General features: G+C 48.4%; 1 protein-coding gene across 1 annotated transcript in view; it reads left to right on the forward strand.

Annotated features, from left to right (window-relative positions):
• The window catches only part of LOC146343060 (uncharacterized), a 38,207-nt gene that overhangs the window by 3,023 nt on the left and 12,561 nt on the right, over positions 1 to 22,623 (forward strand). Inside the window, exons 2-3 of the mRNA XM_084806610.1 lie at positions 4,438 to 4,476; positions 10,662 to 10,961. Of these exons, the coding sequence (XP_084662736.1) occupies positions 4,438 to 4,476; positions 10,662 to 10,961 (339 nt within the window). The remainder of the gene's footprint in view (positions 1 to 4,437; positions 4,477 to 10,661; positions 10,962 to 22,623) is intronic.

Consider the following 22,623-nt stretch of genomic DNA (forward strand, 5'->3'; position numbering starts at 1 on the left):
GGGCCAGATAAAGTTGGCATCCAGGCTCTGGACTGCCAATTTGCCATCTTGGACTTAAGAGATGATTGATTGCATGCAACTGCCCCGTGGTAGGGATGTCAAAGAAATCCGCTGTGGAATCCACAGTGGATCGGGACCACTTACCTCTGCTCCAGGAGGACTGGAGGTGGAATGGCACTCGGCTGCTTCTTGCCAGCCAGAGCCATTCGCCTCATCCGTGTCCCTGACGATTGCCATTACTTTTTTAAAAAGAAAAAGGCAATTGGGAGGATGCGCTCATAGACTTATACACAAAATAGAGCCTTGAATCTTGCGTATAAGCCTATGGACACATAGACTTATATGCGAGATTCATGACTCTATTTGCGTATACGTCTATGGGCATATCCTCCCGATCGCCGTTTTTAATTTTTTTTTTTTAAAGACATGGCAATTGGCAGGAACAGGGAGGAGGCGAACGGCTCTGGCTGGCAGGAAGGAAAGTAAGCACCCCGCAAGCCAGTCCCCTGCCCCCAGAATCCGAGCAGAGCAGAACTGCTCTGGAGGATTCCGGGGGGGGGGGAGGAACGGATCGCCTTCCCCCACCACAGATTCCCCACTGGAGCAGACTGGAGAAATCTACAACAGATTCAGTTGAGTTCAGATTTCTATGAATCCAGCCCATGGATTCTGCAGGGAACTGCTTTATCCAAGTCGTACAGACCATTTTCTTCCTTTAAGTGTCAAGCTATTTTTCATTTCCTTACACAAATTCAATTTTGCTTTATAATTGCATGCCTTTGGCCAGGTATCAGGCATTGCCTACTCATGTCACACAGGTTTGCTCCTCAAATACTACTGTGGTTCTTTTCATAAGAGGACTTTCATAAGGTGTTATCTGGAGGTCTGATGAACATCCATAGTAGTAGTAGTCTACCAGAGTTTTTTATACATTTCAAAGAAAAACTCATTGTCCCAGTCATCACACTCTCAAATCTCTCCACAACCTATGATGTAATACTGCAATTGTCCTTACCAATAAGCTTTACAAAACAGACATTTGCAGAGTCCTACATACCATTTATGCCTCGTATTCAGCTTGTTTGCTTTGCCACACAGGGGAATATTATTTAAATAACAGATGCAGTGCTTTGCCCCTGTATTTTGAAACGTGGACATGTGTGTTGCTTTGCTTGACCACAACGCAAGCACACACACACAGGGACACACACACAGAGACACACAAGAACAAAAGAAAAGCAAATACAGAACTACCTACAAGCAAAGAAAAGGGTTGTTGCTATTACTATTATTATTTTAGAGAAAAGGGAAGTGATGCTAGGGGATTCCTGTGGCACCCCACAGCTTCATAGCCATGGGGTAGAGCAGGAATCCCCCAGTACCACTTCCTGGAATTGGCCCTGCAGGTGGGAGCGGAACCACTGTAGCACCGTGCCCCCAACTCCCATCCTGCAGAGCCGATCCACGAAGATACCTGTCAAGGGCTCCTTGGAGGCCTCTCTCAGTCTAATCCAGTAGCCAAGTCCAGATACAGACAAGGGATTCTTTTCAAAGCTTTATTCCTCTTTTACAGCTTAACAACTCTACTATTAGCAACTAGATATGAGCAGCAGAGTACCTCTGCCCTAAGTTGGAACAGTTGGTCCCCGTTTGAAAGGGAATCACTGGCAGACCCTGAACTTAAGGGCTAGGGAGAGTCCCTCCCTTTTCCCTCGGATCCTCTGGGCGCAGCCGTGGTTTGCCCGCCAACCGGGCACTACGCCTCCTTTCTGCGCCCTCCATTTGGCACTGCTCTCTGCGTCGGCGACGCACGTCCATCAAGTCTGCTTCCCACGCTCTGTCACTCCCAGGACTGCTATCTAAGCTAGGAATGCTGGTGGGAGGAATCTCCGTCAGCTGTGGGCCCTGGGAAAGAGGAGCGCGCTCCTCTCCCAGGAGCGACTCCTCTTCCTCAGAATCAGAACTATTCTGGGATTCTATGGGCTCAGTGTACACCCTGACAATACCATTAGTGTCAAAAGCTGCTGACAGACCCGGGAATTCCTGCCAATAAACTGAAGCTAAATCCTGACAAGACAGAAGCTCTGTGGATTGGTGATTCAAGAGTCCGGGAACTGGGTAAGCATCCTGTCCTGGATGGGGTTGCACTGCCCCTGAAGGAGCAGGTGCGTAGCTTGGGAGTACTCCTAGATCCATCCCTGTCACTGGAGCCCCAGGTGGACCCCGTGGCCCGGAGTACTTGGGGCCAGCTTCAGCTGATCCACCAGCTATGGCCTTTCCTGGACAGGGATAACCTAGCCACAGTAGTACATTCACTGGCAGCTTCCTGATTAGACTACTACAATGCACTTTACGTGGGGCTGCCCCTGAAGACGACTCAGAAGTTGCAGCTAGTGCAAAATGCAGCGGCTAGACTGCTGACCGGAGCATTTCAGGAAGATCATACAACACCAGCTTTAAAGGAATTGCACTGGCTGCCACTACACTTCTGGTCGGAATTCAAGGTTTTGGTGATGGCATTTAAAACCCTAAGCGGCTTGCGACCTCGATATTTGAGGTAGCGCCTCCCCCTATATATGCCTGCCCGAGGACTGAGATCTGTTGGAGGGGCCCTTCTCTGCATTTGGGATGTACGGACTGTGTAAAAATCCGCTCTGTCTGTGTTTCGCGGATTCTCAGGCACCTTTCATTCCGTCATCCGCCCACAGACGGATGTGAATATTTTTTGTGTGTGTCATGCAGAAAAATACAGAAATATTTCTGTAAGTATTTACCTAAGTATTTACATAAATATTTACATAATTTAACTCAGTACAGAACATTTAGAGTATTGTCCCCTACTCCGTTCAACATTTCCTCTGCAGAAATGTATGTATTTTTCTACGGATTGATATGCGTAAATTTCAGGAAAGTAAATAAATCATCTGAAAGGCCATGGACTCCGCATGGCCTGAGGGAGTCGCTCCGCAGCATATTCCACAGGTTGGATTCTTAGAAATCCAAGCTCATTTTAATCCATCTCGAATTTCTCCAGCATCCCTACTCTGTGTCCCACCAGTACGAGGCATACACTATGGTGGGATGTGGGAGAGGGCCTTCTCTGCTGTGGCACCCCAATTGTGGGATGCCCTCCCCTTGGAGGCCCGACTGGCACAGACATTGGTCTCATTTCAGCACCAAGTTAAAACATGGCTTTTAACCAAAGCCTTTGAGGGCTAAATGCATTCCCTAGCACATTGTTTTATCTGTTTTATTGTTTTAGATTTTACCTGGTATTAGCTTATTTAATGGCTTAATATCTTTTTAGGTGGTTAAATTATTTATTGTTTCATACTGTTTAAACTGATTTTATCTGTACAACACCCTGAGATCTTAATGATATAGGGTGGGATAGAAATGTTTTAGATAGATAGATAGATAGATAGATAGATAGATAGATAGATAGATAGACAGACAAATAAAATAGGCCAGAGGCTACCTGAATTCTGCTCTGCTCAATCTCACTCTTCTGTGAAGGACGGGGAGCAGCTGCAGCAGAGAGGGAGGAAAATAGAGCAAACAGGCCCACCCCACCGTGCCTCAGACAAAAGGTCTGTTTGTCCAGTCAGGCAACCAGTGACAGGTCAGGGTGGCTCAATGGTTGTGATGGTGGGATTCACACCTGTGGGCTCAGAAAAATCACCTCCTGTCCACAGCCTGGGTCTCATTGCTGTTTCCCCTCTGAATTGGTGGAAACGTTTGTATTCGGCTTGTAACCCTCCCACTCCTCAGTTTCTTCCTCTTCACTCTCCTTGATGTTCAGGGCAGCCACGTCTCCTCTGTTAGAGTCCTCTCTTTGAAAGGCTGCCAGGGGGCCATCCTGTATCGGATCGATGGCGTCCTGTTTGAAGGGCTCTCCTGCCCAACTCCAGCCTAGAGGTAACGACCCACCAGAACGGTTGCCCAACTCCAGCTAGCACCTGGACAGCAGTCTGAACTTGAAGGCACACTGGTCCCCTTGTCACAGTCTTCCACACTATGGCTACGGTGGGATGTACGGTGTTTCTATTTCAATCTTTTCTAAATTTGCATCAGCACAAATAAAGTTGTATGCAAGTTGTTCTCTTCTTTGGTCCCGCTCCCTTTTTGTGATGCTTTTTGGCTACCCTATTAACGTTAATTTTCCTCTAGTCTTTCCCTCTCTCTCCTTGAGTTTCACTATTCATTCTATTTCTCAAAGATCATTTCATTTCTTTGTTTGGCCTGCCTGCCTGCCTGCCTGCCTGCCTGCCTGCCTGCCTGCCTTCCTGCCTTCCTTCCTTCCTTCCTTCCTCCTTCCTTCCTTCCTTCCCACCAGCAAGCCAGGTTGTGAAAGCTGAAACTGTCCTGGTCCAGATGTTACAGACTTTTGAGCTTTTATTGTTTCATAAGCAGCCCCTCTCTTCTTTTCTCTTTCAGTCTCATTTGCAGTACTTTCCTGGATGGTGCCTATTGCAGGTAACAAGAACATTAATTTCTCCCTGTAGCCAGCAGCCAAGTTGTACTGAAATGGGATCCTCAGTACAATGGATCCTCAATGGGATCCTCTTAATTAAGTAGAGACAAGACTTTGTATGGTATGGCACAGAAAAGTGAAACTAAACAGCAGAAAGACTGAAGCATAGAGTAGAAGCTTGCCTCAGTGAGTTTGTTAGGACTATTCACTAAGTTGGAAACAATAAAAGAGTTACTGTGAATATACTGCAGTCTCTGCCATTCTTGAATCACAAATATTTAACAATAATAAATTGAAATAATACAAATTCTTTCTGGGTCCAGGATGGCTTCCTACAGCTATTTTTATTTGATGCCCAGCAGTATGTTCCTGGAGTGATTGTGTGCTAATCCCCCCAACATGTGGACATAAATCCTAAAACTCTCATTTCATGAAGCTAGAAGCTGGGATAATTTTAGGAAAATTCTATGATTTCACAGATGCAAGATTGTAGCAATTTGACTGATTAGAAGGCAACCCAGTGAAAAATAAAATGTAGTGATTGCCACCAAAGTAATGGAGGCTACGGCTGTAATGACTTCTAGTTATGATGAATGCCTATTGCCTCCAGTATCTTTGGCAGTAGGCCTCTGAATCCTAGCTGGGGGAGAACATGAGACAGCGGGTGCTCTTGCAGTCATGTCCTGCTTGTGGGCTTCCCGTTCCTGAAAACAGGATCATCCAGGAAGCAGGCCTTTGGTCTGATCCAGCATGACTCTTCTTTCGTTGTAAACTTTCTGACAGATTGTTATAGAGAGAGGAGGGGAGGAACTTGAGGGCAGCCAGGTAAGGTTGTTGTTGCTGTTCAGTGGTTCAGTCGCGTCCGACTCTTCGTGATCCCATGGACCATAGCACGCCAGGCCTTCCTGTCCTCCGCTCTCTCCCAGAGTGTGCTCAAGTACACATGGTCAAAAAAGAGGATTTGCACCAACAAAAAAGAGGTCAAAGGGGCACACTAATCTGCATATAATTTTCACAGGCAAATTCGTATGTATAGATGCACTTTTATGTAAGAAGTTATATAATGTATCTACAATGTATATAAAAATGGGATGAAATTTGGCATACCCACATTTTATTTTTGGGGGGGAGGGGTGGCTGGGAGGCACTATCATTTTTTTTTCCAGGTATGGGATCTTACCAGCAAGTAGGAGTGTATCTATCTTTCACTGAACAGAGACAAGGGCTGAGTCCAAATTTCACCATATGTCTTGTGTCACTATAATGACTTACAGATGTATTGTACGCAAAACAACAGATGCACCAGCAGGGGAGAGTGGTAGATGGGGAAAGTATTTGTGCGTGCTTCAGATGTGCCTTCCTTGTTTCGGCTTCCTCACTTCTTATGTGGGGGTTGGATGACTGGAAGACTTGCATTCTTTTCTTTTCTTTTTTTCATGTATAGGTGCATATGTGAAGCCATGATAGTGAAGGCAGGTGGAGGGGTTGCTGTTACTATCCATGTCCCCCCTCTGTCTTTCCCAGATTTTGGCTTGTTCCCTCTTTCTTTTCCTTGAGGAAAGGTGACTGGAAAATGTTGATCTGTGAGGAAGTATCTGTCAGGAGCGCCCTGGCAGCCTCTTTCAGTAGACTCCAATAGCCAACTCAAGACACAGATGAAAGGATTCTTTTCAAGGCTTTAATCCTTTTACAACTTAATGACTCTTTCAGATGCTAATCACCAGCGACTAAGCAAGGAACAGCAGAGTAGCCTATGCTCCGAGTAGGCAGTTGATCCCCGTTTGAAGGAGAGTCACTTGAAGACCCTGAACTTATGGACTAGGGAGAGATCCTCCCTCTTTCCCTTGGGTCCACGGGAGGCGGCCGTTGCTTGCGCACCAAACGGGCGCTACGCCTCCTTTCCACGCCCTCCATTGCTCGGCGCTCTTTGCATCTGCATCAAGCGTCTAGCAAGCCTCGTTCCCGCACTTTCTCACTGCTAGGATCACTATCTATCTCAGGAATGCTGGCGGGAGGAATCTCTGCCAGCTGCTGTCCTTGTGAGGGATGAGCGGGCTCCTCTCCCACGGATTGCTGATCCTCCTCAGAATCAACTGCTCTGGGGTTCTATGGGCTCAGTTTCCACCCTGACAGTATCTTCTGCTTCGTTGCAGCTGTGTGTGTGTATGTGTGACTCACACGCAAACACACACAGGGTAAACAAGTAGCCGTTGAAAGCACATGAGTGTCATTGCCTGACGTATCACAGAGGGGAGGTCATCTAAGAGTGAGGGTGCCACCACAGAGAAGGCCTGTTGCTGTGATGCTTCCAGATGAGACTCTGCAGGGTGTGGCACAGACAGCAAAGCCTCCCCTGAAGAATGCATCGGTTGAATGGGTCTGTACAGGGGCAGATGATATTTGAGATAAGTTGGTTAGGGATTTATATGTCAATAAGAATACTGTGAACCTGGCTCAGTAGAAAACTGGAAGCCAGTGCAGCTCTTTCAGCACAGGTACTCCATTCAACAGCCTCCTTGCATCATTCCACACTAGCTGCTTCTTCTGAAGCAGCCCAAAGGGCAGCCCCATATTCAGAGCATTACAGAAGCCCTGTATCGAGGTTAAGTATGCGTGGATCTCAGTGGTTCAGAAACCCCTGCCCAGGAATGGACACAGTTGGTTTGGGGTTCTCATGACCATTGTGTTGAGTGGGTGTCTGGACATTTGTCCCAAAGTCCTGGCATCATGAGTGAATTTCAGAGTAGGGGTCTATTCTTTTATCAGAGTGGATGTATTTATTTATTCATTCATTCATTACATTTCTACACCACCCAATAGCTGAAGCTCTCTGGGTAGTTGACAAAAATTAAAACCATAAAGTACAGCATAAAAACAATATATAATATAAAAGCTTAAAACTACAGTATAAAAATACAACCAGGAGAAAACGTAGCAGCAATGCAGAGATTTAAAATACAGTAACAGATCTGAAACAGCAAAGTTAAAGACTAGAATGTTAATTTTATTTATTTATTTATTTATTTATTTATTTCATTTCTATACCGCCCAATAGCCGAAGCTCTCTATTTTAGTTAAAATTCTAGTTAAAATTTAGAATTTTAGTTAAAATTTTAAAATGCTGGGAAAATAAAAAGGTCTTCGCCTGGGGCTGAAAAGATATATGGGAGAGCTTTGGCTATGGGGTGGTATAGAAACGTAATTAAGAATAAGAATAAGAATAATCCATGAAAGATGAGCCAAGCAATTCTAAGCTGTTTACTTCACTCTTTCAAAGATGCACATTTTCCTAGTCTCGAGGAAACATAAAAGAGTAGGGTTGGCGGAGAATTTCTCCCCGAAACTTCGGGGGGCTGAGCGCCAACGTGTTTGGCCCCCCGAACAAGTTTCGGGGAGAAATCCTCCGAACCCCCCCGCCCCCCCCCCCCCCCGGGACAGGACTTACCTTCACCGAATGTCCCTCCCGGTGGCTGGTCCGGCCGGCGGTTCGGCGGGTGTTCGAGCGAGGCGGGAGCGGCAGCCGGTCTTTTGACCGGCTGCCGCCGCCGCCATTACAATGAAAGAAAAAAAAAACACCCCCTGATAGGCTACGTGACGATTCATGTAGCCTATCACGGCTAGATTTGCAAAGTCAGCCGTGATAGGCTACGTGAATCGTCACGTAGCCTATCACGGGTGACTTAAAAAAAAAAAAAGTGTGTACGGATAATGGCGGCCCCATAGGGAGCCGCCATTCCCCTTCCTTATTTGGTCGCTGTAGTCTACGTAAAGATTTATGTAGACTACGGCGAAAATAAGGGCAACGCTATTTGCGTTGCCCTTATTTTCGCCGTAGTCTATGTAAACATTTACGTAGACTACAGCGACTAAATAAGGAACGCGAATGGCGGCTCCCTATGGGGGCGACTAAATAAGGAACGCGAATGGCGGCTCCCTATGGGGGCCGCCATTAGCGTACACGTTTTTTTTTTTTTTTAAGTCACCCGTGATAGGCTACGAGACGATTCACGTAGCCTATCACAGCTGACTTTGCAGATCTAGCCGTGGTAGGCTACGTGAATCGTCACGTAGCCTATCAGGGGGCTTTTTTTTTTTTTTTTTAACTTTCGCGTTCGCGGCCGGGCGAGGAGGGAAGCCTCCTCCCCGGCCTGAATTTCGGCTGGGGCGAGGCGGGAAGCCCCCCCCCGGCCTGAATTTCGCAGGGGGACCAGCGAAGCGCCTCCCCCCTACCGCGAACGTCCTTCGAGGACAGGTAAGTGACTTTCGTCCACCCCTATAAAAGAGAGAGAACAGAGACAATGAGAAGTGGGGAGAAACTGGAGTTCAGAGATGACACTGGACCATTAACTAAACATGTCAGGGGGACCCCAAACCCCCAAATCCCCAGTGAGGCCTCCCTCCTCTTATTACTGATAATTCCTCACGCTGGATAATAACCCAGAATATTGGTGTTATCTCCCTGCACCTCTCTGACACTAGAACTAGGGATGTATGAAAGTCACTTACCTTTTCGAAGGGTGACATTCGCGGTGGGGGGGAGGCGCTCCGTCCCTCCCCCCGAAATTCTCCCTGGCCGGCTCCGCTCTGCGGCGACTCCGCGAAGCCACCTGCTGGGGCTGCCCGCAGCCAGACATTCAGCCGCTGGGCAGCCTGCACAGGGATGCAAATGGTAGCTGCCATAGCTGCTGCCATTTGCGTCCCTGTATTTTGCTGTGATAGGCTGCGTAAATATTTACGTAGCCTATCACGAGAAAAAAAAAAAAGGAACGCAAATGGTGGCCGCCATAGCCACTGCCATTTGCATTCCTTTTTTTTTTTTTTTGCTGTAATAGGCTATGTAAATACTTACGTAGCCTATCACAGCCTCCGCAGGGATGCAAATGGCATCCCTGCATTAGCCGTGATAGCCTACATAAGTATTTATGTAGCCTATCACGGCTATAATGAAGAAGCGAATGGCAGCCGCAGACGCAGCCAACATTCACAAAGCAGCGCAAACGGCAGCAGGTAGGTGCTCCGTTTCATGCGCCTTTCACAGGCTGGGGGGGCAGGGGGCTTCATCCTGCCACGGATTTTGGGGGAAGCCAAAGAAGCCAAGCCTGAGAGTTTCCGTCTACATCAAAGAGTGGTTGCAAGAAGAAACTCACCAAGATCTGTGGTGGAATTCTCTGACATCCCTAACGAGAACTGGAAACTACAAACAGCTAGTTCTGGTGCTAAGGCGAAAATACTTGAGTTCTGAAGGAAAAAGAGAAAGAGATGAGTAAAAATTTGGTTCTGGGGGAGATCAGAGGGAAGGGACTAAATGGTATTGCTTTTTCTTTCTCAGGTCCCCAGAGGGTTTGATCTCTACCAGCCCCCTGGCTGACTTTGTGCTTTCCATACAGCAAATTGGGCCAGGGAGAATGGATCTGGTTGAAATGCTCCCTGCCAGAAGAGTGGAAGGGAGAGTGGTTCTTTTTCTATAAAAACAAGGCATATTGTCAATTGAACTTATATGAACAGCAGGGAGAAAATTCTTTGGAGGTCTCCACAAATCATCTGAAATCAGTGCTTTTTTCTGGTGTAACTCACTGGAACTGAGTTCCTGCACCTTTTCTTCTATTATATATATGCTCTTCATCACAATTTAATCACCATTTACTCCCGAGGAAGTACTATATAATCCAAGAATTCCAGTGCCGTTTTCTCTAGAAAGAAATTACTGTTGGGAATCAAAGGAAACATTTAGTTGCTATTTCTGGGGAGGAAAGAGTACAGGAAGCATTCAAAAAGCAAGTTTGATTCTCCAGACAGTAACCAGGTTGTGTTCTCATTCACTGGTAAGGATCATTCTTGATGGCATCTCTCACATGCAAAAGGCTGGCCTCAGCTGCATGTTGCCAAAGTGTGGAAAGTTTGTGAGCCAGAAATCGGTGGGTTCTAAAAGCCAAATGTGGTACAGCAGGTGGAGCTGAGAGCTGGGGTTCCAGGGATCAATGCTTAGTTCAGTTTTATGACAAGCGTGATTCAATGGCATGTCTAAAATCAAAATGGAAACCTAAACCAATGTGATTGTCATGGCTTCTTCACAGAAAATTTTGGAGATTTCAGTTCTGTGATGGGTTGAGGGAATATTGACTGAACTTACATGAGTTTATTTCCTGACTGATTGCATTGTTTTCTCCCCCTCTTCTTCTTCCGTCAGAGTCTCCGCCACCTGCTAGATTTTCCCTGAATCCCAAATATCCCTTTTACACCCAAGGAGAAGAGGTTACACTGAACTGTTCAACTCCAGAGGGCCAGGAAGTGACAAGATACATGTTCTACAAAAAACGACAAGGTCAGGCCCCCGAACAGCTGCCCCATAGAACGAGGGGCCCCTATGAAAGATTCCGTGTGGGTGAAGATGCGGCTGGGGAGTACAGCTGCACATATTGGATCTTGTTACCAGAAGAGGAGGAAATCCAGTCCCTGCAAAGCAACAGCATTTCCATAGCTGTGAGAGGTGAGTGTGTTGTTGGAGTTCTCTTTGTTTAGGAAGTTACAGCTGTGTAGTTTCAGCGTCTAATTGATGCAAGGCAAGTTCTACAGAGAGAAGCAAACACAGGTACTTCAGAAGCAAACAGCATTGTATTGGCGGTGCATAGCTCCAGGGAAAACAAATATAGTTCCTGTTAGAAAGGTGGAGTGCAGCCATTACGGGTGGTTCAAGAGGCGTGCCTGCTGCTGCTGGGCCTGCTGCTGCTGCTGCTGTGCTGCTTCTGCTGCCGCCACCACTGCTGCAGCCGCCACCACCACCACCACCACCACCACCACCAGGCCTTCCCTGTGGACTCCTGCCTGGCATTATTTTTAAGGGGATTTTTAATTTTTTTGTGTGTTTTTTTTGTCTGGGGGATTTTGTTGTGGTTTTAGGGGTGGGTAGCCTGCCTGATAGGCAGGAGCGGGGGGGCATGTGTCCACCTGATGGAGACAGTGGGGGGAGTGTTGGGGGCCAGAACATACCGAGGCTGGGCGGCAGGCGCTGGCGGAGCGCTAGGGGCAGGCCATGCCAGATAAGGGGAACAAGGGAGAGATGTGTAGTATCTGTCCCCTGCTCCGGGCCTGTCCAGAGCCAAAGGATGGCTGGGGGAGGCGTGACCCCATCTTCTGGCCTTCGTTTGCTGCTCTGCAATGCCAGGTCTGTTACTCAGAAAACCTCCCTCATCCATGACATGATCCTGGATGAGGGTGCAGACCTGGCATGTATTACGGAGACCTGGCTGGCCGAGGCTGCTGCTCCAACCCTTGCAGCCATGTGTCCAGCCAGATTTTCGTATGCACAGACAGCAGCCAAGGGCTGGGGATCGGGGAGGGGGAGTGGCTGTTACCTACCAAGAGTCCTTGGTCTTCACCAGACCCCCTCTCCGGGAGACCAAGGTTGCTGAGTGCATGTACTGGAGGTTGGGCCTGAAGGGCAGTCTGGGGATTCTGCTTGTGTACTGTCCACCCCGCTGCACTACTGACTCCCTGGCCGAGATGCTTGAGGTGGTCTCTGATGTGCGTGTGCAGTCCTCTAACTTCTTGGTGTTGGGGGACTTCAACGTACATTCGGAGGCCATCCTCACAGGAGCACCTCGGGACTTCATGGAGACCATGGCCTGCTGGGAGCTGCACCATATTCTAACTGGGCCCACCCATGTAGCCGGTCATGCACTAGACCTTGTGTTTGTTTCTGGAGAAGCGGGGAGTGATCTGGAAGTCGGGGGTATACCCCCCCCTTGTCATGGTCAGATCACTATCTGGTGACGTTGGACTTCTCGGTTCCACAACCCCTCCGCAGGGGTGGAGGACCCATTAAAATGGTCCGCCCCAGGCGTCTTATGGATCCAAATGGATTCCTGAACACGCTTGGGGATTCTCTGGGGCACGCCAACGGCCACTCGGTCGAGACCCTGGTGGGTGGCTGGAATGCCGCAATCACTGGGGCATTAGATCGGGCGGCTCCGAAACGCCCTCTCCCCCTGAATAGGGATGTACGAAAGTCACTTACCTTTTCGCAGCGTTGCTTCGCGGTGGGGGGGAGGTGCTTCGCTTCTCCCTCCGAAATCCAGGCTGGGGGGGGAGCCGCCCTGCCTCGCCCATCCAAAATTCAGGCCGGGGGGGGGAGGCGCCCTGCCTCACCCGGCTGAAATTCAGGCCAGGGAGAAGCGCCCCGTCTCCCTAGCCGCAAACTACGAAAGTTACCCCCCCCCCCGTGATACGTAACGATTTACGCAGCCTATCATGGCTATGGTTTTCCCAGTAGCAATGTATGGCTGTGAGAGCTGGACTATAAGGAAGGCTGAGCGCTGAAGAATTGATGCTTTCGAACTGTGGTGCTGGAGAAGACTCTTACGAGTCCCCTGGACTGCAAGGAGGTCCAATCAGTCCATCCTCAAGGAAATCAACCCTGAGTGCTCATTGGAAGGACAGATACTGAAGCTGAAGCTGAAATATTTTGGCCACCTAATGCAAAGAGAAAACTCTCTGGAAAAGACCCTGATGCTGGGAAAGACTGAAGGCAAAAGGAGAAGGGGAGGGCAGAGGATGAGATGTCTAGATAGCATCACCGATGCAATGAATATGAACTCGAGCACGCTCCGGGAGAGAGCGCAGGACAGGAAGGCCTGGCGTGCTATGGTCCATGGGGTCACAAAGAGTCGGACACGACTGAACGACTGAAGAACAACAACAACAACCAATGCAAAGAGAAAACTCACTGGAAAGGACCCTGATGCTGGGAAAGATTGAAGGCAAAAGGAGAAGGGGACAGCAGAGGATGAGATGGCTAGATAGCATCACTGATGCAATGAATATGGACTTGAGCAGACTCCGGGAGAGCGTGCAGGACAGGAAGGCCTGGCGTGCTATGGTCCATGGGGTCACGAAGAGTCGGACATGACTGAACGACTGAACAACAACAACAACAAATCTCCCATCATTCAGCTTCATGGGATGACCTTGTGATGTTAAATCGCTTACCCTGAATTTGAATTGAGATCATTCTATCGTTTTTTGGATTGTATCCAAGCACTGCTTTAGCCACTTTATTATTAATTATGAAGGCTACTCCATTTTTTCTGTGGTCCTCTTGTCCACAGTAGTAGATCTGGTGATCATCTGATGTGAAGTGGCCCATTCCAGTCCATTTCAGTTCACTGACACCCAAAATGTCTATATTTAATCTTGACATCTCCCCAATAACCACATCCAATTTGCCCTGGCTCATAGATCTTACATTCCAGGTTCCTATGGCGTGTTGATCTTTAGAACATCGGATTCGTCGTTCACTACCAGCACCATCGGCTGCTAGCCATCCTTTCGGCTTTGAGCTAGCTGCGTCATCACATCTGGGGCTAGTTGAACTTATCCTCTGTTCCTCCCCAGTAGCATTTTGACCATCTTCCGACCTGGGAGTCCCATCTTCCGATGGTATACCAAAATATCTCTGGTTGTACTGATCCATTTAGTTTTCATGGCAAGAATACTGGGGTGGGTTGCCGTTACCTTCCCTAGGGATCGTATTTAGTCTGACCTCCCTGCCATGACCTTCCCATCTTGGGTGTCCCTTCACGGTTTAGCTTACGGCATCATTGAGGTGCTCCAGCTCCAGCACCACAACAAGGTAACAAAATTGGCAAGGAAGGACATTATCTTTGGTGGCATCCTTGGGTGCTGTGGCTGCCCTCCAAGCCCTTGACTTCCTGGCCACAGACCCATCTCAAACACATACCCCACGCATGCAAAACTTAGAGCACAGTAGTTATCAACAAACCACACCAGCATTATCAGAGCGCCTCCGTGTGGGTCTGGCTTTTTGTTTTCGAAACTCAGCCAGCAGACACTCAGGCGGCAGGAGCTCATCAGGACAGTGCCCCAGTTCGCTGTTCAGTGGGAGTCTGTGCTGAGAGGGGCCTGCTGCTTGCTCACGCCTGTCCTGCCCCCTCCTCTTCCATCCCTCTTCCTCCCACTCCAGCCCCCAATTAAGGACATACGGATGTAAGAAGAGCCATGCTGGATCAGACCAACTGACTAGTCCAGCCATCTGTTCAAACCGGGGCCAACCAGCTGCATGTGGGAAACGCACAAGCAGGACAGGAGTGCAACAGCGCTCTCCCACCCATGTTCCCCAGCAACTGGTATACATCGGCATACTGCCTCTGATACTGGAGGTAGCACATAGCCATCAGGACTAGTAGACATCGGTAGCCTTATCCTCCATGAATTCTTCAAACCCCTTTTAAAGTCATTCAAATTGGAGGCCATCACTACTTATTGTGGAAGTGAATTCCATAATTTAACTCTGCACTGTGTGAAGAAGCCCTTCCTTTTATCTGTCTTGAATCTCCCACCCATCAGCTTCATGGGATCACCCTGCTGGGTTCTAGTATTATGAGAGAGGGAGAAAAGTGTCTCCCTATCCACTTTCTCCACAACATGTACAACATTGTACATGTCTATCATGCCTCCCTGTACGCACCTTTTTTCTAAGCTAAACAATCCCAGCTGTTCTATGCTTCTCTCATAGGCGAGATGCTCCAGCCCCTGGATCATTTGAGCTGTCTTTTTCTGCACCTTTTCCAGCTCTACAATATCATTTTTTTAGGTGTGGTGACCAGAACTGGACACAGTATTCCAAGTGTGGCCACACCTTAGATTTGTATAGGGGCGGTATGATCTCGCCAGATTTATTCTCAGTCCCTTTTCTAATTATGCCTAACATGGACTTTGCCTTTTTCACACTTGGTCAACATTTTCATCAAGCAGTCCTTCACAACCCTAGGATCTCTTTCTTGATCAGTCACTGCTTGCTCAGATCCCGTCAGCTTTTACTTTACACTTGTCTACATTGAACCACATTTGCCATTGGGATGCCCATTATCCCCATTCGTAGATAAACTTTCAGACCTCATTGCCATCCCTTATCCCTAATTTAGCGTCATCAGCAAACTTGGCCACTTTCCTGCTGACTCCTACTTCCAGTTCATTTATGAACGAGGTGAAAAGCATCGATCACTGTGGGACCCCACTGTTTACGTCTCTCCATTGGGAATCTGGGTGCTCAATCAGACGCCGCTGCCATTCGCCTGTGTGAGCCAGGCTGCATGAACCCCTGGAGGGCTCGGAGAGCTCTCTGGGAACACACCACAACTGACCCCTCCTTCATGCGAGCTGCCATCTTTTACACAAGATGGGGCTCTATATTTCCATATATTTACTGTTGCACACAACAGTGGCTGTAAAGGGCCATTTCCACAGCATTAGAGGCCTCTTGCGTAAAGGATGGCGGCTTGAAAAGAGGACAGGCAGTTGCCAGACATGAGTGAGCGGATGGGTCCAGTAAGGAGCCAAGCTGGTTTCAGAGTGGGCAAGCGGGGGGGGGGGGAGTCGAGGAGCAACCAGAGGGGCCCTCCCAGACCTAGTCAAGTCCCTGCATCATCCCTACATTGGAAGAATTTACCATTCATTCCTTCTCCTGCTTTCTGTTCTTTAACTAATTACTGGTCTATTCGAGGATGCCTCCTCTCATTCCATGACTGCTAAGTTTGCTCAAGAGTCTTTAGTGAGGGACCTTGTCAGAGGCCTTTTTGAAGTAGAAGTAAACAAACACTCAAATTGCAGCTGCAATGTGCATAATTTAAGCAAATTTCAGCTGCACTTTGCTTAATTTACATGAACTTCAGCCAAAATTTGCTTAATCTGTGCAAATTGTTGGCAGTAATTTGATTAGTTTGCACAAATTTTGGCCATGATATGCTTAATTTTGCAATTTGGACAAATTAAGCATCTTATGGCCGCAATTTGTGCAAATTAAGCAAATTGCAGCCGGAATTTGTGTAAATTATGTAAATTGTGGCTGCAATTTGAGTAAATGGCAATTTAAGAAAAATACAACAACCGAAATGTCCAGTGATGGACATCCATATTGCTAGAAAATAGCAAGGAAGAAAACAAGTTCCCTTTTATCCAACATCCCCCACTGGTTCAGACAACTTATCACAAAGTTGTTAACTCATTGTCTCCTTACATCAACATGAGTTAACAACATAAGAGTTTTAGTGAAGTGAATATCATATGAGGATCTTGAGTATGGTGAAGGAGAGAAGTGGATACTGCTGAGTATTATATTACATGCTGTGTGGATCTGCCATTGTAATTTTGTCTGCAGCTAATTGAAAAAAAGGATAAGAACATGAGAAAATGCTGGTTTAAATGCTGCTTTAAATGAAGACTGAAGGAGAGAGAGGATCTATTTCTATAAAATAAATTCCTATAGTCAATTGATGGAATATGAACAACAGGAAGAAAATACTTTGCCAGTCTCCACAAATCATTGAAAATCAAAAGAAAAAAAATGCTTGCTATTACTGGGGAGGAAGGAGTAAAAGAAGCAAGTTCTGTTTTCTAAACAGTAACCAGGTTGTGTTCTCATTTAGTGCTAAGGATCATTCTTGCTGCAAATGAATTACACACACACAAGGAATTTGGTGGTTATTTAGGATGCAAGGGAATGTGGTACAGGAGGTGGAGCTAAGGGTTGGGACTCCAGGGTTCCATGAATCATTCTTTTTTATGAAATGTGTGACCCTATGACATGCATACTCTCAAAATTTAAACTGACACCAGCTTGATTGTCATGGCTTTCTCACAAGAAATTCTGGAGATTTCAGTTCTGTGCGGAGTTGAGGGTATATTAATTGGAATTTCATGAAGGTATTCCATGACTGACTGGATTTTTCTTTCTCCTTCTGCTCCTTCTCCTCCTCTTCCTCTAGAACCTCTGGAATTCCAGAGTTTGACTATGCCTGGTGTGAAGAAGTCCTTCCTTTGATTTGTCCTGACTCTCCCAACCTCTGGTTTTTAAAGAGCCAGCGCCTTTCCCCATAGTGACTGGCTTCTTTGCAGGTGTGCACAATGAGGGTCTGATGAGTATGGCATTATTTTGGGAATGCTCCCCAGTGCCTCCCTACACACTAAAGTGTGCCATTTCAGACTGCGGGTTCTGATGATGGTCTGTGATGTATCTTGGATTGCAGGGCTCCACTATGCCTCATATCTTGAGCAGTGGTCAAGCTGGGAGAGGACCACCACCAAAACCTCTTATTGGTTCCCGGGGCTGGAAGCTCAACTAGGTTGTCAGTATCTTGATTTGACAAGGACCAGAACAGGACTTATGCTTACATATGAGAGGGCGAGCCTTGAGGCTGGCTGTCCCCATCTGCATACTGACTGAGGCTTGTTTTGTTAAGGAAGCCTGGCCTCTTCCAGTAGACTCAGGCTGTGACAACGTGGGAGTGGCTGGGGTGTGCTAGTGTCATCATGGCTTCAGTCCGGTGTCTTTCTGGTCAACTGCCTCCTGACTAGGGATGGCCGAGAATTTCTCCCCGAAACTTCACAGGGGTGAGTGCCAATGCATTCGGCCCCCCGAAATTGGTGGGGAAATTCTTTGCCGGCCCCCCACACACCCCGGGATGGGACTTACCGTGGCCGAATGTCCCTCTCGGCGGCGGGTCCCGGTGGCAGTTCGGCGGCGTTTCGTTCGGGGCGGGGGCAGTGGCTGGTCTCCCGACGGGCTACCGCCGCCACCATTGCAAAAAAAAAAAAGTAAAGTAAAAAAACAACAACACCCCCGTGATAGGCTACGTAACAATTTACGTAGCCTATCACGGCTAGATTTCCAAAGTCAGCCGTGATAGGCTATGTAAATCGTCACATAGCCTATCACAGGTGACTTGGGGAAAAAAAAAAAAGCGCGTACGCAAATGGCGGCAGCCCATGGGCGCCGCCATTTGCAGTCCTTATTTTGGCACGTCTAGTCTACGTAAAGATAGACTACGTAGCCCTTATAGTAAAGGGCTATTTAAAGGCTATTTAAGGGCTATTTATCTATCTTTAATAAGGGCTATTTGCGTTGCCCTTATTTTCGCCGTAGTCTACGTAAATCTTTACGTAGACTACAGGGACCAAATAAGGAATGCAAATGGCGGCGCCCTATGGGCACCGCCATTTGCGTACGCGCTTTTTTCTTTTTTTTTCAAAGTCACCCGTGATAGGCTACATGACGATTTACGTAGCCTATCACGGCTGACTTTGGAAATCTAGCCGTAATAGGCTACGTAAATCGTTACGTAGCCTATCACGGGTGCGTTTGTGTGTGTGTGTTTACTTTTTTTTTCGCGGCTGGGTAGACGGGGCGCTTCTACCCAGCCTGAATTTCTCCAGCGAGGGATGGGGCGCCTCCCCCCCAGCCTGAATTTCGTCCGGGCAAGGCAGGGCGCCTCCCCCCCCCTCGCCTGAACTTCAGGGGGAGAACCGAAGCACTTCCCCCCCACCGCGAAGCAAGCTTTGAGAACAGGTAAGGGACTTTCGTCCATCCCTACTCCTGACACCTCTCTGTGGCTAAGCTGTCTCCCTGAACCGTTAACTCTGGAGTCTCCTCAGAGGCCAAAGATTCAGGACCCTCTGGGGGTTAGAGTTCTGGGTCCTTGTTCATGACACAAAGTTCCACTCCTCAGAATCAGAGGGCAAGAGCAACTCCTGGGGATCCAGTGGAAAGGGCAGGCAATCTGAGTTGGAAGGCCCTACTGGGGTTGCCTGGTGACTGGTTCTGATTGCTCCTCAGAGTTGCTGTCACTGGAAACTTCAGTCTCAGAAGGCAGTCAGTAGGGATGTCCATTGCTAGGAAATTTGGTTCTTTTTTGGCTCAACGTAGTTCTGTGGCATGTATGACTCACTGTGCATCTGGGAGCCAAGCTGCTGGCTGTTTCTGAAACTCTGGGACCTTTTTGTGCATTTTTTTTTGGTAAGGTCCTGTGATTTGTGCAAATTTCTGAGCAATGTGTGCAAATTATGCTCGAATTCTGAAAATTACAAATTTGCGCCAAACATGCAAATTCAATTTACATAATGTTTGCACATTCGGCCATAATTTGCACAAATGGCTCAAAACTTCGTGCACATTGCAGGACCTTCTCTCCCCTCCCACACCCATCCAGGCAAAATTTCCCAGAAAATCCACAAACTGACCTGACTGCTGCAGATCAAGCTGGGTGCTGCAGTGGGAACTGAAACAATGTCCAGGGTGCTGAGCCTATGAAAATGCATTGAAACCCCCCCTCCCAACAAATTTATCTGACATATCTTGCTCTCAATCCTGGGCTATGACAGCCTGGGAATAAGTGCTTGTTTGTTCCCTGTCTTCTGTGCATTTCGGGATGTGATGCATGTGCGCATGGCTCAGCCTCCATGGATTGGCTCTGCCTATGTCCAATTTACACATGGGTGACATCATCAGGACAGTCTGAGTGGTAGGTCTGATGCTGTTTCTGGAGAGACTGAGGCTGTGTGTGCTGTTTTATGCAATGAATGTGCATATGTGTTTAGGTGTGTATTAATTTAGGGGCCTTGATTCTGTCAGGTCACAGCCAGACCAGATTCAAGGATTGCCAAAGTGAAACAAAGTCACAAATGGATTAGTTTAACACTTTATTGACTACACAGAGATGATAAATGGATGCAGAAAGAATAATAAACAAAAGAAACCTCACACATCCCTTCGGCTGGTTGAAGCTGACACCTTCGCCACAGCTGAGTGCATATCTGGGTCCCCAAGATATATGAGATGTCACCCCCAGGACCAATAATCAGTTCTCCAGGCTGGTACACATGCATACTCCCTCAAGGAGCGAGACCAAATTGGTTGAGGCTGAGCCCAATCTTTTATACCCGTTCCCTGATTAGATTCTTCTCCCTCTTCCCCCCCCTTCTTCCTTCTGATCTTCAGAAATTCCAGCAGCTGCGATCCTTTCTGTGTCTCCCCTGCACCCTGTATATCTCCAAGGAGAAAAGGTTACCTTGACCTGTTCAGTTCCTGGAGGGCTCAATGTGTCACGTTACATATTCTACAAGGAACAACACAACCAGATGTCCAAGGAGCTGTACCGTACACGGATGAGGCCTTATGAAATATTTCGAGTGGATGAAAAGACTGCTGGGAATTACAGCTGTGCCTGTTGGCTCTTGCTATCAGGGCGGGAGATTCAGTCCTACTGGAGCAGCTTTGTCCCTGTAATCTTGACAGGTGAACCAGTCCCTGGGTGCTAATGGTTAAAGGCCCAGTGGGCTCATTGATTAATGAAGCCCAGGTGACAGCAGCTTGTGTATTCCAGACTTGCAGTGCTCTGAACTAGGGATGTCAGAGAAATCTGCTGCGGATTCAAATGAGGCCGGATTCTTTGGAATCCAGCCACAGGAATCCGCGGTGGATCAGGACCGCTTACCTCTGCTCCAGGAGGACTGGAACGGCACTCCACTGCTTCTTGCCAGCCAGAGCCGTTCGCCTCCTCTCTGTCCCTGCCGATCGCCATGTCTTTTCTTTTTCTAAAAGAAATAAAACATGGCGATTGGGAGGATGTGCCCATAGACTTAGATGCAAATAGAGTCATAAATCTTGCATCTAGGGATATTGGAGAAATCCTCCACGGACCCCAATGAGGCCAGATTCTACTGAATCAGTCCCCCCAAAGTCCATGGAGGAGAAGATCTCTTACTTCCGCGTCCCCCCAAAGTCCTTGCTGGCTGGATCCTGCCTGTCACCGGCTCCGAAGGCCCAGCGATACGGCCGCAATTGCCATATCACTGGTTGGACTGATGGACTGTGGACGCAAATGGCATCCGCTATGCCATTTGCGTCCCTGGCCCTGCTCTTTGCTGTGATTCGAACCCCACTCACCGTTCCGGTCCGGGGCATCCGCGGTGGGGGGGAGGTGATCTGTCCCTCCCCCTGGAATCCTCCCTGGCTGGCTCCGCTCTGCGGCGAGTCTGCGGAGCTGCCGGCCGGGCCCGTCCAAAGCCGGACTTCCATCTGCTGCAGGTCTGCAGCCGCAAATGGTGTCCAGCGTAGTGGACGCCATTTGCGTCCCTGCTTTAGCCGTGATAGGCTATGTAAATATTTACGTAGCCTATCACAAAAAGGGTAGCGATGCAATTTTACATAAAAAATATTTACGTAGCCTATCATGGCTAAAGCAGGGATGCAAATGGCGTCTGCTATGCTGGATGCCATTTGCGGCCGCAGTACGTTAGTCCAGCCAGCGATATGGCATTGGCGGCCATATAGCTGGGGCTTCAGAGCCAGCCAGCGGCTCTGCGGAATCGCTGCAGAGCAGAGCTGGCCAGTGAGGATTCCAGGGGGAGGGATGGATCGCCTCCCCTGCGCGGACCTCCCCCCACCAGAACGGCAGGTAAGTAATTTGTACATCCCTACTTGCATCTAAGTCTATGTGTCCATAGGCTTATATGCAAAATTCACGGCTCTATTTTGCATATAAGTCTATGGGCACATCCTGCCGATCAGCTTTTTTTTTTTTTTTTTAAGAAAAGACATGGCAATGAATCGGCAGGGACAGGGAGGAGGCAAACGGCTCCGGCTGGCAGGAGGGAAGGTAAGCGGCCCCCAAGCTGGTTCCCCCCCACCCCGGAATCCTTGTGGAGCAGAGCCACTCACGAAGATTCTGGGGGGAGGATCGCCTCCCCCCCGCCACGGATTCCCCACCAGAACAGACAGTGGGGAATCCATACACCTCCTACTCTGAACTGTGGGTGGGGTCAAAGCTGCCTAGAAGTTGCCCTGTGTGAGCTGGGACCTCTGATTTCAGATGTGGGGAAGAGGCAGCTGTAGTTACTTGGTGGGGAAGGGAAAGTTTGAACAGAGAGATAAATGGATCAACCATAACCTATGTTTGGCTACTTAGGTTCTGAAAGTAGGAACATGGGAAGCTGCCTGTGACTGATCCAGCTGTACTGACCCATCAGTCTACCTCTCACGGTGTCGTTGGCGCTGACCTGCAGTGGCCCTCTGGCATTTCCAGCAGGAATTTTTACAGCCTTACCAGGGGATGTCAGAGATCGCACCCAGGGCCTTCTGCTAGGGCAGCTGTCAGCTGGTGGGGGGGCAGGAGGATGAGAGGGGAGTTCCACGGTGCACTGGCAGCAGCAGGGCAGCAATGGGGGTGGGAGTCCCCTCTCCTCCTCCATTCTGCACACAGCGGCAGGGCTTCCATGGGCGAGTCTCTCCTCCTCCTCCCAGGCCCCGGGGGCAGAAGGAGTGACATGTGCGCAGCAACCCTGCCGCTGTGTGCAAAATG

This window comes from Heloderma suspectum, chromosome 6, assembly GCF_057233095.1.
Source record: "Heloderma suspectum isolate Gila_16-S chromosome 6, 16-S_ref, whole genome shotgun sequence".
Taxonomy (NCBI): Eukaryota; Metazoa; Chordata; class Lepidosauria; order Squamata; family Helodermatidae; genus Heloderma; species Heloderma suspectum.